Source organism: Triticum aestivum, chromosome 2D (genome assembly GCF_018294505.1).
Source record: "Triticum aestivum cultivar Chinese Spring chromosome 2D, IWGSC CS RefSeq v2.1, whole genome shotgun sequence".
NCBI classification, from domain to species: domain Eukaryota; kingdom Viridiplantae; phylum Streptophyta; class Magnoliopsida; order Poales; family Poaceae; genus Triticum; species Triticum aestivum.
The window spans coordinates 1736970-1752709 of record NC_057799.1 but is presented as its reverse complement, the minus strand read 5'-3'; the positions used below and the strand labels follow the sequence as shown (position 1 = coordinate 1752709).

Below are 15740 nucleotides of genomic sequence, written 5' to 3'. Positions count from 1 at the left end.
AAATTATTAATGAATTTAAAAAAATTCACAATTTTAAAAATAATGTTCGTGAACTCGGTAAATGCTCACGATTTGAGAGAATGTTCAGGAGTTTGTTAAAAATGCCAGGAATTTTAAAAATGTTCACAATTCAAAAAATTGTTCATGAATTTAAAAAATGATCACGATTTCAAAAAAATCTTCAAGATTATCAAAAAGGTTCATGACTTAATAGAACGTTCACGAATTTGTAAAACAACGTAAGCAGTAGACACAACTGGATCAATATTATAACTGATTGTTTCATCTTTAACTATGATAGGTTCCTCACGATTTTCTTCAATAGGTGGATGAAACTTAACCATTTCTTGTTAGGAAGATCAACAAGATTGTTTTTTTGGCAAAAAAATGAAATGATTATCTGGCACGAACCACATCTTCGTCTTCGATGCTGATGCCGGCTCCTGCCCCATGGTCACATTGATATTTATTTGGATCTCGACATCTAATCGTTACATCATTACTAATTTTGATTTTCTTTCACAATGTTTTTCACGTGCTTCTTTTTTTCCGGGTGAAATAGAGATTTTATTTCATCAATCAGGACATAAGTTGTTCTTACAAATATCAGGGACGTCTCCTGGTCCCGAACCCTGCCACACCACAACGCGGCCTTCTGTCCGACCAAAGGAGGCCAGATAATGGCTTACACCATTATGTTCCCTACAAACATGAGATAGCTTGAACATTCTCCCTTCCCTCAAAAGCCTTTGGATTTGATCAACCAACATGGAATAGCGAGACCGGCCCACCATTGATCATGTTAAGAGCGACATCATATATGTGGTCATAATTAGTTTGGGTTCGTTGGTACTTGCGATTTGTGTTTTGCACTATGTCATATCCTACTCAACTCCCTTAATTAGTATTGACTTTGAGCATTGTACATTTGCATGGTCACGCTAACTTGTGGGCACTGATTCATAAAAGAAGACGATTGCATTTTCTGCGCGAAAAAAAGGATGGTTGCATTTTTACTGACATTCTTTGCATGTTAATAGTACATGCATCATTGGATTTTTTGCATTTCCGTTATTTTAATATCTCAGATAACTTGGTTATGCTGGATGTGGTTGTTTTTGATAATCTCCTCCAAAGTCACCCTTTCTTCTCTGTTTTGTGTCAGAAAATGACCTTAGTTTTCCGTAGTAATGTTTCCTACTTTTTTGTTCTGTAGCAACACACAAACAATTGGCTAGCTTTTCTTATTTCTGAATTGATGCCGTGAATGAAGAATGCATATAAAATATCAGTATTTTTTTTGAGAACTATATATAAAATATCAGTAGAGTTTTTTTGACAACTAAAGTTCCCTCTTTATTCATTGGTGATAACACTTGCATCTTTATGTAAAAGAGGAAGAAGCTTATTAGGAGCAATTTCAATCCACTCACTGCAGAATTTAGATCTAGCTACACTAGCTAATTCATGAGCAACAACGTTTGCTTCTCTAGGACATAATTCAAACCGAATTGAACTAAACTCACATGCCAAGTGGTAACAATCATCAATGATGGCTGCTGAATTGCCCGCATACTGACCGTCCTTGGTCATAATCTCCATTAGTTCTAGGCTGTCGGAATTAACGACAAGCCTGTTACACCCTGCCGAAGAAGAGAGTTGTAAACCAAATTTAAGAGCCAATGCCTCTACAGAAAGAGGATCATAACATGACTCTATTAGTTTGTTCCCAGAAACAATAAAATGACCTCTGTCGTCTCGTATGACTGCTCCCATAGCTCCATGTAGCGCGTCATAGTCGAAGGCAGCATCTACGTTCAGCTTAGCAAAGCCATTAGGTGGTTTTCTCCATCCGTCCTTCTTTAGTACTGCCTTTGGGTCACATGCAATAACAACATTTTCTGCCATCGCTCTCACAGATTGTGAAATTCTTTTCGCATCTTAGCACATGCTCCTTGTGAACTAGTTTCCGTCTTTCCCACCAAAGATAACAGCAAGTGATAGACATGAGCTCATAGAAATTTTTAACGCCTAGAACGACCGCCTCCTGTGCGGGAAAATTCAGCAAATAAGCAAGTATTGCTTCCCCCGCTCGATCCACTTTGCATGCATGCGCTATAACATCTTCTAGTCCTAGGAGGCGCCACACTTCCTTGGCTTTTTTGCATCGAAACAACACATGCAAAACATCTTCCGCACTTCGGCCACATGCTGGACACGCCGGTCTAACAGGTATATGACGATTTGCAAGAACAACATTACAAGGCATAGTTCCATGTAGTGTTCGCCAGAGAAAGATTTTTACCTTTGCTGGACAGTTAAGTTTCCAAACTTTTTGCCATGTTGGGTTAGCGCCTGAGGCGCCCAAACCATCAATTTTCCATAGTTTACGTCCATGTTGGTAATCCCAGACAGTATGGTAAGCCGATTTGACAGTAAAGTTTCCATGCTTATTCAGACTCCAAGCAATAAAATCAGTCATATCGTTTGTCGATAATGGTATAGCAAGAACTCTTACTGCATCAATGGGCCAAAAGGTTTGCTCAACAAGGTCGACATCCCACTGACCCGTTGATGGATCAATTAAGTCACTCACCTTAGAAATCAAATGGCCTCCCCTAGGTGTGATAATCATTCTGGATGGAGATTTTGAGATCCAAGCATCCCTCCAGATATTAATGTTTCCACCATCTCCTACTCTCCAAATATATCCATGTCTCAAAGTATTCACACCTTGCATTATGCTTTGCCATGTAAATATCAGTAGAGTTGGATGTAAACGGGCCCTAGTTTGACCGTATTTGAGCATCACGAGCAAACCACATTTATTTATTTATAACGAAGAAAAAAATGGACGTGTCCTCTGGCCCATCCCATACCATGGCCTCGTGTGGTGTGACTGATCGATCGATCGATCATGCAGCTAGAGATTGACAGCCGCCGCCGCCGCTCTAATCTAGGTTCCAGGCAGATCGACCACGACGACGACGTGGTTGCTCGATCGTAGCCGGAGATGAGCGGCGGCATCCGGCGGTTGGTGAACCTGGGAGTGTATGATGGGCGCAACAGCGTGTATTCGCTCCGACGCTTGGACCTCTCCAAGATGGACTTGTTTCACCGGACGGCAGAAGAGGCGGCCGCGGATGGCAAGCTGCTGCCAACACTCACGCCTGCCAAGGCCTGGGCGTCCAACGACAGGAGAAGGATCTGCAAGGCTGACCTCTCGGCGGCGGAGGCGGCGGCGCCCAGCATCCAGACGCCGGCAAGCGAGCTGGTCATTAAGCCACCGGAAGTATCATGCAGCCTGCCGACCCATCACCGTGTTTATTTCCTCCCCACCTCCTCGGAGGACAAGGTGGTCTTGGGTGACCACACGAACCGCATGTTCCGCTTCGACGCAGGCGAGGGCCGCCACTGGATCGAGAGCCTGCCAAGCCTCCACGAGCACAAACACTCACCGTTGTCCATCGCCGTACCTCCGTCGGACTTGCACCTCCATGACGGCGAAGACGGTGGCGACATGTACATCATCGATAGGATCCTCCATCCGGACAAGTCGGAGGCGAAGCCACAGTTCGAGGCCCTGGTGTGGAGGGCGGAGCACCGGCGCTCATTTTGTAGCAGGACCTGGCACTGCGACATCCTCCCGCTGCCACCGTGGATCATCCAGCAGAAGCACGCCTACGTCTGTGGCCACGCTCTCGTCGGCGGCGACACCATTTGCTTCTCCATCGCCGGCGCCGAGGGCCCCGGCTCCTACTGCTTCCACATCGCGACTCGTGAGTGGAGTAAGGCTGACGACTGGGTTATGCCGTTCCAAGGCAAGGCGGAGTATGTTCCGGAGCTCGGGCTCTGGTTCGGCGAATCAAGAGGCCTCCCCTGTGCCGCCGACATCTCTAGCGTCATCAGAGGAGAGGAGCCTCCGCAGCACAAGTTGTGGATCTGGGTGGATGATGACCTGCCAGAGGAGTGGCAACCGAGCGAATTGTGTAGGTCCAAGGTCATCAGCCTCGGTTTGGGCAGGTTCATCGTTGTAGACTTCTTGGATGCCATGATATTCGACAAGGATTGCAATGAGATGGTTACGAGCAAGCAATTTGCCCTCTTTACTGGTATGGAGGTATTGTACGATAACGGCCGCAGCAAAGGTGCTGGCAAAGACAATGACAACTACAATAGTGGTACCAAATGCTCCGGCAACGAGAATGGCAACAATGGCGGCAAAGTCAAAGGGATGATGCGTGGCCTGCGTATGGTTAAGCACAAATCCAAACATTACATGTTTAACGTGCAACAGTGTATCGATCCGGTGCTGTGAACGATTCAATGATTAAATCGTTATTGTGTTTGACTTAGAATATGCATGCAGTACTGACTTTAGTGTTAAGTCTACTTAGTACTCCCTCCGTCCCATAATATAAGAACGTTTTTGACACTACATTAGTATAAAAAACGCTCTTATATTATGGGACAGAGGGAGTACCTTTGATTGATAGGATATGATCGGCCCTCAAAAATCACCATTAAGTGCTGCTTTAATTCCTGAGTTGAAAGCAGAGTCTGTTGTGTGAAAACATGACCAACGATGTTTAATTTGGTCGGTTATTTGTGAATTAGTAATATCATTCAGACTTGAGCACTAGTGTACTGCTCCCTCCATCCAAATCTGTTGGAATTTGAGTTCAACTTTGACTATAAATTTTGCTACTACCTATATGAGATAGTTTGCTAGTACTACAAATACAAGATATATATGTCATGAAAAATATAAGTTGGAAACTCATATTTATGTTAGCAAAAAAGTATTATGACCAAAGTTGGGTTCAAATTTCAAGGGGGCCATACATGTTGCCGAATTGGGATTCCATCCCAAAATAAAATAAATCAATAGCTCGATAGCACAACAGTTCACACTCGGGAAAACTAGCAGTATACAATCTTTTTTTGGTTGTATATGTGGGTTCTTCAATTAGCTTAACACAATAGCTCAAGAGTTCAAACTTGCCATCAGACAATTATTCGGTTAGCACATAATCTGAATGCTAAAGTAAATCCAAGCATGCATGCATAAATATATACAGTCAAACACTAGAGTTCAGCAAGTCAAAATGACTGCCTAGTGAATCATTCAGAGCACCTCCTCGATCCTCTGTTGGTTGTTAAACATGTAACGACCAGATTTGTGCTTAATCATACGGAGGGCACGCGTCAACCCTTTCCCTTTGCCGTCGCTGCGACCATTGATACTGCTGTGTTCGGCATGGTCACTTTTGCCTTTGCTGCCGTACGCTACCTCCATACCAGTGAAGAGGGCAAATTGCTTGCCTGTAACCATCTCGTTGCAGTCCTTGTCGAATTCCATGGCATCCAAGAAGTCCACGACAATGAACCTGCCAGAACCGAGGCTGATGACCCTGGGCTTGAACAATTGGGTCGGCTGCCACTCCTCTGGCAGGTCATCATGCGCCCAGACCCGCATCTTCTCTGGCGGCGGCTCCTCCCCTCTGACCACACCAGAGAGGTCAGCAACACAGGGGAGGTCTTCTGAGACGCCGAACCAGAGTCCAAGCTCTGGGACGTAATCCGCCTTGCCATCGAAAGGCATGAGCCAGTCGCCAGCTTTGCTCCACTCACGAGTTGCCATGTGGAAGCAGTAGGTGCCATCACCCTCTGAGCCAGAGATGGAGAAGCAGACGGTGTCGCCGACGAGGGCGTGACCGTAGACCAAGGCATTCCTATGGTGGATGATCCACGGGGGCAGCGGGAGGATGTCGCAGTGCCAGAACCTGTGTGATGCAAGGGACGTGGTGATCCCCCTCCACACCAGGGCCTCAAACTGCGGGCGTACCTCGGCCTTATCCGGATGGAGGACGCTATCAATGATGTAGAGGTCGCCGGTGTCTTCACCGTCAAGGAGGTGTAAGTCCGTCGGAGGGACAGAGATGGCCAGCGGCGAGTGCTTGTACCCGTGGAGGCTAGGCATTGTATCGATGTAGCTGCAGCCGTCGATGTTGTCGAAGCGTAACATGCGGTTCGAGTGGTCGGCCAAGATGACCTTGTGTGGGCAAGAAATGAAGACAACGAGGAGACCGTATGGAGTAGGAGACTTCCGGTGGCCTCACCAGCAGCTCGCTTTTTGGCGGATTGATCTTGGGTGCCGCCGCCAAGTCGGTGCTGCAGACCCTTCTCCTCTTGGGTGCACATGCCTTGGCGGGCACCAGGGTTGGCACCACCTTGCCATGCGCGGCCGCCTCTTGTGCGGTCCGGTGAAAAAAGTCCATCTTGAAGATACATGCATGCCCTAATGACTGCATCCTCTACCGCGGTGCGTACAAGGATCTGAACGCATGCCCGGTATGCGGTGCATTGCGGTATAAGATCAGACGAGATGACCCTGGTGATGTTGACGGCGAGCCCCCCAGGAAGAGGGTTCCTGCGAAGGTGATGTGGTATGCTCCTATAATACCACGGTTGAAACGTCTGTTCAGAAACGAAGAGCATGCCAAGTTGATGCGATGGCACAGTGAGGACCGTAAGAAAGACGGGAAGTTGAGAGCACCCGCTGACGGGTCACAGTGGAGAAAAATCGAGAGAAAGTACTGGGCTGAGTTTGCAGCTGACCCAAGGAACGTATGGTTTGGTTTAAACGCGGATGGCATTAATCCTTTCGGGGAGCAGAGCAGCAATCACAGCACCTGGCCCGTGACTCTATGTATGTATAACCTTCCTCCTTGGATGTGCATGAAGCGGAAGTTCATTATGATGCCAGTTCTCATCCAAGGCCCTAAGCAACCCGGCAACGACATTGATGTGTACCTAAGGCCATTAGTTGAAGAACTTTTATAGCTGTGGAATGGAAACGGTGTACGTGTGTGGGATGAGCACAGACAGGAGGAATTTAACCTGCACGCGTTGCTGTTTGTAACCATCAACGATTGGCCCGCTCTCAGTAACCTTTCAGGACATACAAACAAGGGATACTACGCATGCACGCACTGTTTAGCTGACACCGAAAGTATATACCTGGGAAGCTGCAGGAAGAATGTGTACCTGGGCCATCGTCGATTTCTTCCGACCAACCATCAATGTCGAAAGAAAGGCAAGCATTTCAAAGGCGAGGCAGATCACCGGAAGAAGCCCGCCATGCGTACCGGTGATGACGTACTTGCTATGGTCAATGATTTACACGTAATCTTTGGAAAGGGTCCCGGCGGACTAGCTGTTCCGAGTGACGCTGAGGGACACGCACCCATGTGAAGAAGACATCTATATTTTGGGACCTACCCTACTGGAAAGACCTAGAGGTCCGCTCTTCGATCGACGTGATGCACGTGACGAAGAACCTTTGCGTGAACCTGCTAGGCTTCTTGGGCGTGTATGGGAAGACAAAAGATACAGCTGAGGCACGGGAGGACCTGCAACGTTTGCACGAAAAAGACGGCATGCCTCCAAAGCAGTATGAAGGTCCTGCCAGCTATGCTCTTACCAAAGAAGAGAAGGAAATCTTTTTTGAATGCCTGCTTAGTATGAAGGTCCTGACTGGCTTCTCGTCGAATATAAAGGGAATAACAAATATGGCAGAGAAAAATTTTCAGAACTTAAAGTCTCATGACTGCCACGTGATTATGATGCAACTGCTTCCGGTTGCATTGAGGGGGCTTCTACCGGAAAACGTCCAATTAGCCATTGTGAAGCTATGTGCATTCCTCAATGCAATCTCTCAAAAGGTGATCGATCCGGAAATCATACCAAGGCTAAGGAGTGATGTGGTGCAATGTCTTGTCAGTTTCGAGCTGGTGTTCCCACCATCCTTCTTCAATATCATGACGCACGTCCTAGTTCATCTAGTTGACAAGATTGTCATTCTGGGCCCCGTATTTCTACACAATATGTACCCCTTTGAGAGGTTCATGGGAGTCCTAAAAAATATGTCCGTAACCGCGCTAGGCCAGAAGGAAGCATCTCCATGGGCCATCAAACAGAGGATGTCATTGGGTTTTGTGTTGACTTCATTCCTGGCCTTAAGAAGATAGGTCTCCCTAAATCGCGGTATGAGGGGAGACTGACTGGCAAAGGCACGCTTGGAGGGCAGACAATAAAATGCAGGGACGGATATTCTTGGTCTCAAGCACACTACACAGTTCTACAGAACTCTACCTTGGTGACCCCTTATGTCGATGAACACAAGAACAGTCTGCGCTCCAAACACCCGGAGCAGTGCGACGATTGGTTTACATGTGAACACATCAGGACTTTCAGCAGTTGGTTGGAAACACGTCTCAGAGGTGAAAACACTGTTTGTGAGGAGTTGTACTCGTTGTCCAGGGGACCATCTTCGACTGTAATGATTTGGAAAGGATACGAGATAAATGGGAATACATTTTACACGATCGCCCAAGATCAAAAGAGCACCAACCAAAACAGCGGTGTCCGATTTGATGCAGCCACCGAGAGGGGAAAGGACACATATTATGGTTACATAGTGGACATATGGGAACTTGACTACGGAGTAGATTTTAATGTCCCTTTGTTTAAATGCAACTGGGTCAATCTGTCAGGAGGCGGGGTACAGGTAGACCCACAGTACGGAATGACAACAGTGGATCTGAACAATCTTGGGTACACTGACGAACCATTCGTCCTAGCCAATGATGTGGCACAGGTTATCTATGTGAAGGACATGTCTACCAAACCGAGAAAAAGTAAAAATAAGGAAGCGAATACATCATACGATGAGCCAAAGCGCCACATAGTTCTTTCAGGAAAAAGGGACATCGTGGGAGTGGAGGGCAAGACAGACATGTCCGAAGATTATGAAAAGTTTCATGAAATTCCTCCCTTCAAAGTCAAGGCTGACCCAAGCATCCTGATAAATGATGAAGATTATCCATGGTTACGGCGCAATAAGGAAAGGACACAAGCGAAGAAAAAGTGAAGACTTTCTCCACAACTATTATGATGATACCATGCCAACTTTCAACCTTTTTGTAGTTCATTTGAAATGCCTGTTGTAGCAGACAAGTTTCCGTATGAAATCCTGATACTTCGAAAGAGATTGTCCGTTTTGTACATGAAGTGCATCCAGTTTTTCCCATAACCCTCTCAACTTTTGAGCACATGCTATGTGGGTGAAATGATGATACCATGCCAACTTTCAACCTTTTCAGAGTTCATTTGAAATGCTTTTCAATTTCAAGGTCTTATAGCCAAAAAAACCAGTAAATGCTTTTATAAAACTCTAATAGCAAAAGGAATCAACTAAAAAGCTTTTATAAACCTCTAGTATTTTTTCAACTAAAATTATATAAAATTTATGCAACTAAAATTATCAAAGTATTTTCTGTTCAAAACATGAAAAGCAGAAATAATTATCATAAAGATTTTTTTGTTAGAAACTTTAGTAGCAAAAACAATTGTCATAAAGATTTTTTTTGATAGAAACTAAAATAACAAAATCTGTTTTTAATATAATGATAAAACGCAGTAATATTAAATAGCAGGAAAAAGAATCACTCCAAATATATTTTTACTTGCATAAAGATAATAATTATTCAAATTTGGAAACTAATGGAGTAACAGAAAGATTATAATTATTCTGAGCTAAAAGAAAAAAGAATAAAAAAATAAAGCAAAAATCAAAAGAAAATAAATAATCCAAAGCAAAAAATAAAACAAAAAAAATAAAAAAGTGCCACCTAAAGGGCCACCACGGCCTGAATACGACTAGAAACCGAACAATGGGCCAGGATTCAGGCCCGCAGTAGGCCCAATAGGCCCACAGGCACATATAGTGCGTCTAGGCCCGTAAGCCTGCATTTGAGAGGAGCTTGAGAGGGCAGCGGGACTGGGGCTTATAAACCACTCTCAAGCTCCCTCAGCTAGCGGGGTGGGACTAAACTTTCGTGCCGCGACGCGGGCAGCACAAGGCCTTTAGTCCCAGTTGGTGGCACCAACCGGGACTAAAGGGACGCATTGGTCCCGGTTGGTGGCACAAACCGGTACCAATGCCCCCCATTAGTCCCGGTTGGTGCCACCAACCGGGACTAAAGGCCTCTGCTTCCCGCCCTTTGGGCTGCTGAAAAGAGGCCTTTGGTCCCGGTTGGTGGCACCAACCGGGACTAAAGGTTGGCATTGGTCCCGGTTGGTCTCATGAACCGGGACCAATGCTTTGCCTATATAAGCAGCACTCGTGAAAATTTGGTTCAGTTCGTTCTTCCCCGCCCCACGCCGCCAGGCTGCCCGTCTCCGCCTCGCCGTCGCTGTCGTCGCCCCACGCCGTCCCGCACCGTCCCGCGCCGCCCCGACGCCGTCGCCGCCCCCCGCCCCACGCCCCGTGCCCCGCGACGCCGCCGGCCCCTGCCCGTCGCCGCCCCGCCCCGCGCCGCCCCTCACCGTCGACCGTCGCCGCGCCGCCCCTCACGCACCGTCGCCGTCGCCGTTGCCGTCCCCTGCCTGTCGCCCTCGCCGATCCCCTCACGCCGTCGCCATCCCGTGAGCAAAATTTTTGCTAATTTAATTTGATGTAGTAGTTAATTTAGATGTGTAGTATAATTTAGATGTGTAGTTAATTGAGTTAGATTTTTTTTAGATTTTTTTGTTAGATTTTTTGTAGTTCATAGATTTTTTGTTAGATGTGTAGTAATTTAGATGTGTAGTTCATAGATTTTTCTGTTAGATTTTGTTTCATATTGTGTAATTTGTTCATATTGTGTTAGATTTTTTTTCTGTTAATAGATTTTTTGGTGATATTATTGTTGAATATGCATGTTTGTATGTTCATATATATGCAAAGATCGAATATGTCAATTTTTTATGATTTTTTTTCTGTTCATAGAATTTTTATGATTTTTTTCTGTTGTAATTTTGTTCATAGAATTTTAATGATTTTTTTGTTCATAGAATTTTCTTTGTCAATTTATGTATATGTTCATATTGTGTATGTATAGGAAAATTGTGCATGATCAAAGTCATTTATGAATATGTTCATATTTAGAATAGAGGAAAAAGGAAAATGAGAAGAGAAAGTGTTTAATATAATTAGTTAGAAAAATAATAGAACTATAGTTAAACTAGTTTATTTTTAGTAAGTACTACTTTATTTTATTTATAGTAAGTGCTTAATATATAGTTGAACTAGCTAGTTGATTTAATAAACTACTTTATTTTACTATATATAGAAGTAGTTTATTTTTAGTAAGTACTACTTTATTTATTTATAGTAAGTGTTTAGTAGTTAGACTAGTTGATTTAATTAATAAAACTACTTTATTTTACTATATATAGAAGTAGTTCCCGCATCAACGTCGACGATGCCTATCCCGCATCCTCGTCGTCAACTCGGCGGTGGAGGCCTGCTTGATCAGGGCCATGTCTGGGACTGGGCTCCGCCGGGCTGGTATTGGGAGGTGCTACCTTCCGGGGGACGTAGGTTGGTGAGGAGCCAGCCCATTGTTGACCCGATCCTTGTTTGGTGGCGGTCGCGTGGGCCAGTGACGGTGCCGAGGCTTCCGGACACCGCGGAGGTGGTACGTCACCGTGTCAGCGAGGAGGACGAGCACGTCCGTCGCTACATGGTTGCGTTGGAGGGCAGGTTCGACAATACCTGGCAGGTTCTTTAGGGATCTCACTGGAGCTATGATCCTGTGATGGTTCCTTATCTTTGGGTGTCCACTGCCCGCGACGATACCCGTCGGGCACTACGGTTCTAGCTGTATTAGCGATGCTATATGTATGATAGTATTCGAGGAGTATTAGTGATAATATTCGACGATGTACGGACACAAGAGATGATGTACTTTTGGTTATAATTGAATGCATGCTAATTTGAATACTACTTTATTTTACGATTTGGTTTTGCTTATTGAATGCTCATATTGGAAAAGTACTCCTACTTTGAATGCTAAAATTGAAAAGCACTCTATGCAGAAATCTAGGAGCCCCCTCCATCATCCACGCCATCGTGGGGGTAGCTTCTCCTTCATTCCCGTGTGCTAGACAATTTGGTGTAATGATGCACTCGGGAATGAAAGGAGGAGCTACCATCACCGATAGTCAACCCGTGATTAATAATAATGATCTAATTTAGGTTTTTTAGTACATATATTTAATTGTACAAGTTTAATATTTGAATTATGATCATAGGCCGGAAATGTCGTACTCGGACGACGAAAACCGCCCGGGGGAGTGCGACTGGTGCCACGACGAGCGAGGTATGTGCGACAGGTTCCTTGATCTGGACGAAGATCGGCGCTTCAACATTAAGCTCGAGGAGACCTTCGATGTTCATACGGTACGCAACGACGACAATAGTTTTTCTCGTAATTAAGCACGACTTCAACTATTTTAACGTGTATTTTTCATCTTTTCCAATTCGACTAGCTTATCCCATGCTATGCAAGATGCTATGTCTTGGAGAGGATGGGTTTTGAAGACCATGAAAGTATGGAAACCAAAAAAATTCACCTAAGGACCCATCATGGTGTGGATTTTGAAGTAAAGTTGTACAATGCTGAGAGTGTAACCCATTTTGGTTGCAAAAATTGGGAAGCACTTTGCAAGATGTATGGTTTTGATGAGGGTATGCTTGTCACCATGGATCTTGGTGATCCTACAATCGAGCAAGACAATATGGACATTTGGGTCCTTGTGGATACACTTCCAATTCTTTCCCCATGTGAGCTTCTCAAACATAGTTATTAAGTAATTTATATTGTTTATTTCAAAATAGTTGACAGCTTATTTCCATTGACAGCTTATTTTCATTCTTCAAAGAATGTGCGGAAGATGGTAGACAAAACCCACTACACCGATGGCTCCGAATTAACTTATAAGGAGAAAAATCATCTGATCGCATTTTGTACTGATCTTGAGAATTACAATATCTACAATCGAACTCCTCAACATTATGGTCAATACGTGCCACTAGTGCACGTGTTGAACTACGGTAACTACCATGGAGATACCCTGGTAAGATTTTTTACTATTACGATATCCGTGCATCTTTTTGCATACTTCTAAAACTAGTACATCATTGCTAACTACGAAGTTATTACTATGTTTTTCAACAGATAATCCCGAATGATTGTGTGCCTCATCTGATGTATACGCACGGTCGCCTTGATGTTTTGAACATACAACCAGGTCGTCCTACGAATCTCAACTGTCCATACCGGATTTCTAAAAGAAGTGGAGACATGACAATCAAAGAATGGAAAAAAATGTATGGACAGTCGTAAGGAGCTTCTTGGAAGCAAAAGGAAGCGAAGCGCAAGAATTGGAGACAGGATGATCTCCATTCTTCATAATGGAGAGTCAGGGTCTATATTGTTTTATGCTATTTTACCTTAAGGGTGTTTAGGTCCTACCTGATACTGATGATCATGTGCTAAGAACAATTATGTAGGGTTGGGTTCGATGACTATGAGGATGATGATCGTATGACTTGTTATTAATAACGAGTAGAAGTTGTATGATGATGCATGATTAGTAGGACTTGTTATTATATATGATGATGTATGATGCGAGCATGAGTTATTATATATCAGCGGGTGAAATGAACATAGCAGTAGCATTGGTAAACCAAGGACGAAGATATAAGAGAGGACACTTCTCTCTATTAGCTAGCTAATAACAACCTAAATTAACCCCCAAAACCCCTAAACCAGCCACTTTTTTTAAAAAAAAAACCCTCAGCTCCAGCCAGCTGCTGACGCGTGGAAGCCTTTTGGTCCTGGTTCATGTCACCAACCGGGACCAAAGGCCCCCTTGCCTGGGAGGCCCATCTGTCCCGGTCCGTGTAAGAACCGGGACTAAAGGGGGAGGGCATTAGTACCGACCTTTTTGTCCCGGTTCTTAAACCGGGACAAAAGGCCCTTACGAACCGGGACAAATGCCCTGTTTTCTACTAGTGGGCCATGGGTGCGCGGTGGATCCCGACCCTTGCCGATGGGAGGGCTCCGTTTTTAGGTGCTTCTTCATGTTTTGTTAGGGTTTGTGTCCTGCTCAAGAAGACGAGACGGTGGCGGCTTCTTGAAGATGGAATAAGGTTCTCCCCGCCTAGCGCCCGTCCCAATGGTGTGTCTAGCATCGTCGGAGGGCGTGTGGAGATGTGTCTCCGGCGGATCTCACGAAATTTGGTTGGTGGTTGTCTTTGATGGATCCACTCGGATCCGGTCTTTGTTCGTCTTTATTCATGTATCTTCAGGTTGGATCCTTCCGATCTAAAATTATCTTCATTGCTGGCGGTTGTGGCGTTGGTCTTATGGGAGCTTAGCACGACGACTTCCCGACTGTCTACTATAACAAATTGTGTCTGGCTCCAGCGAGGGAGTGGAGATGATGGCGGCCCGCCTTCGGCTCGCTTCAGTCGTCGCTAAGTGGTCTATGAATCTGGATGTAATTTTTATTATTTCTGGTGTTTGTTGTACTGCCATGATTAAAGATGAATAGATCGACAGTTTCCCGCAAAGAAATATGTGAACGCATTTTCAAAAAATGCAAGAAAACTCGCTGAATAAATCCTTTAACACGTTTATTCCTTCTGTTTTTCCCATGAATTTTATTTCCTGAAATAATAGAATCACTCAATTCTCCTCGGTTTTACAAGGCCAAGATAGTTGGTGGATTATCAAGAAGGAAAGCATTGGGCCCAGCCCCAACCGGGCACTCTGATCCAATCTAAAAGGGCAAAGCTGAGACAAGTTTGCCGAAATCACTAGTTAAGGAGTACTCGTTGTGAAGATCACTCCAACTTCCCCAGGTTGCGACAAGTGGCGCGTCGCAACATGTGAGTTTTTTCTTTTTTCGTAAATCCGTTTATGCAAAACGTTTTATCTCTTAAACCGTGCGTCCAAATCTCGAACCGCTTTCGCCGTTGGATTCCTCGCGTCGAGATCTTCAAAACTAGATCCCATGTTGATAGGTTTTGATGAATTTTTTTTTCACAAAAAAACCGGATAAAAAAACCGAACCGGGAGCACGGTTTTTTTTCCTTTCCGAAAGAGGCACGCCTGTGCTTCTGACGAAATCACGAGTGTGCCTCTCGCGAAGCAAAACCATGACTATCGCGAAAGGAAAAAAAAGATAAAACGCGTTTTTTTTTCGTTTCTGAGGAGGCACGGCCGTGACTCTCGCGAAAGCACAACCATGCCTCTCGCGGAAGCAAAACCGTGACTTTCGTGAAAGAAAGAAAAACAGAAAACACGTTTTTTTCGTTTCCAAGGAGGCACGGCCGTGACTCTCGTGAAAGCACAACCGTGCCTCTCGCGGAAGCAAAACCGTGACCCTCGCGAAAGAAAAAAAAACAGAAAACACATTTTTTTGCGGTTTCCGAGAGGCACGGCCGTGACTCTTGCCAAAGAACAACCGTGCCTCTCGCGGAAGCAAAACCGTGACTCTCGCGAAAGGAAAAAGAAAACAGAAAACAGTTTTTTCGTTTCCTTGAGGCACGGCCGTGACTCTCGCGAAGCAAACCGTGACTCTCGCGAAAGAAAAAAAAACGCGTTTTTTTGCGCAATTGTTTTTTGATTTTTTTGTCAAAAAGCTAGGGAAGACCGGTGGAAAACCAAAACGTCAAAAAAACCCAGAAAAACCCGCTTAAAAAGCTGAAAACGCGTGCGGAAAAATAAAAAAAAAAACAAAATCCAGAGGTAGCACTCAGAGCGTGACACGTGGCGAATAGCTGAGAGCGTGCCAAGTGGCGCTACTCGTTGCGAGGCACCCGAAGGAGCGCTGGTTAATTA

At 44.9% G+C, this 15740-nt stretch overlaps 1 protein-coding gene and 1 pseudogene across 1 annotated transcript; one reads left to right on the top strand and one right to left on the bottom strand.

Annotated features, from left to right (window-relative positions):
- Window positions 1-2972: 2972 nt before the first annotated feature.
- Window positions 2973-4351, top strand: LOC123048098 (uncharacterized). Its single transcript, XM_044471267.1, has one exon. The coding sequence runs from the start codon at window positions 3014-3016 to the stop codon at window positions 4316-4318; it is 1305 nt and encodes a 434-aa protein (XP_044327202.1). The 5' UTR covers window positions 2973-3013; the 3' UTR covers window positions 4319-4351.
- A 777-nt stretch (window positions 4352-5128) lies between these two features.
- LOC123050890 (uncharacterized) lies at window positions 5129-6281 on the bottom strand (annotated as a pseudogene).
- Between the last annotated feature and the right edge of the window lie 9459 nt (window positions 6282-15740).

What these genes read in the sequence shown, in the direction of transcription:
- LOC123048098 (XM_044471267.1), top strand. Translation starts at nt 3,014, where the DNA reads ATGAGCGGCGGCATCCGGCGGTTGGTGAACCTGGGAGTGTATGATGGG.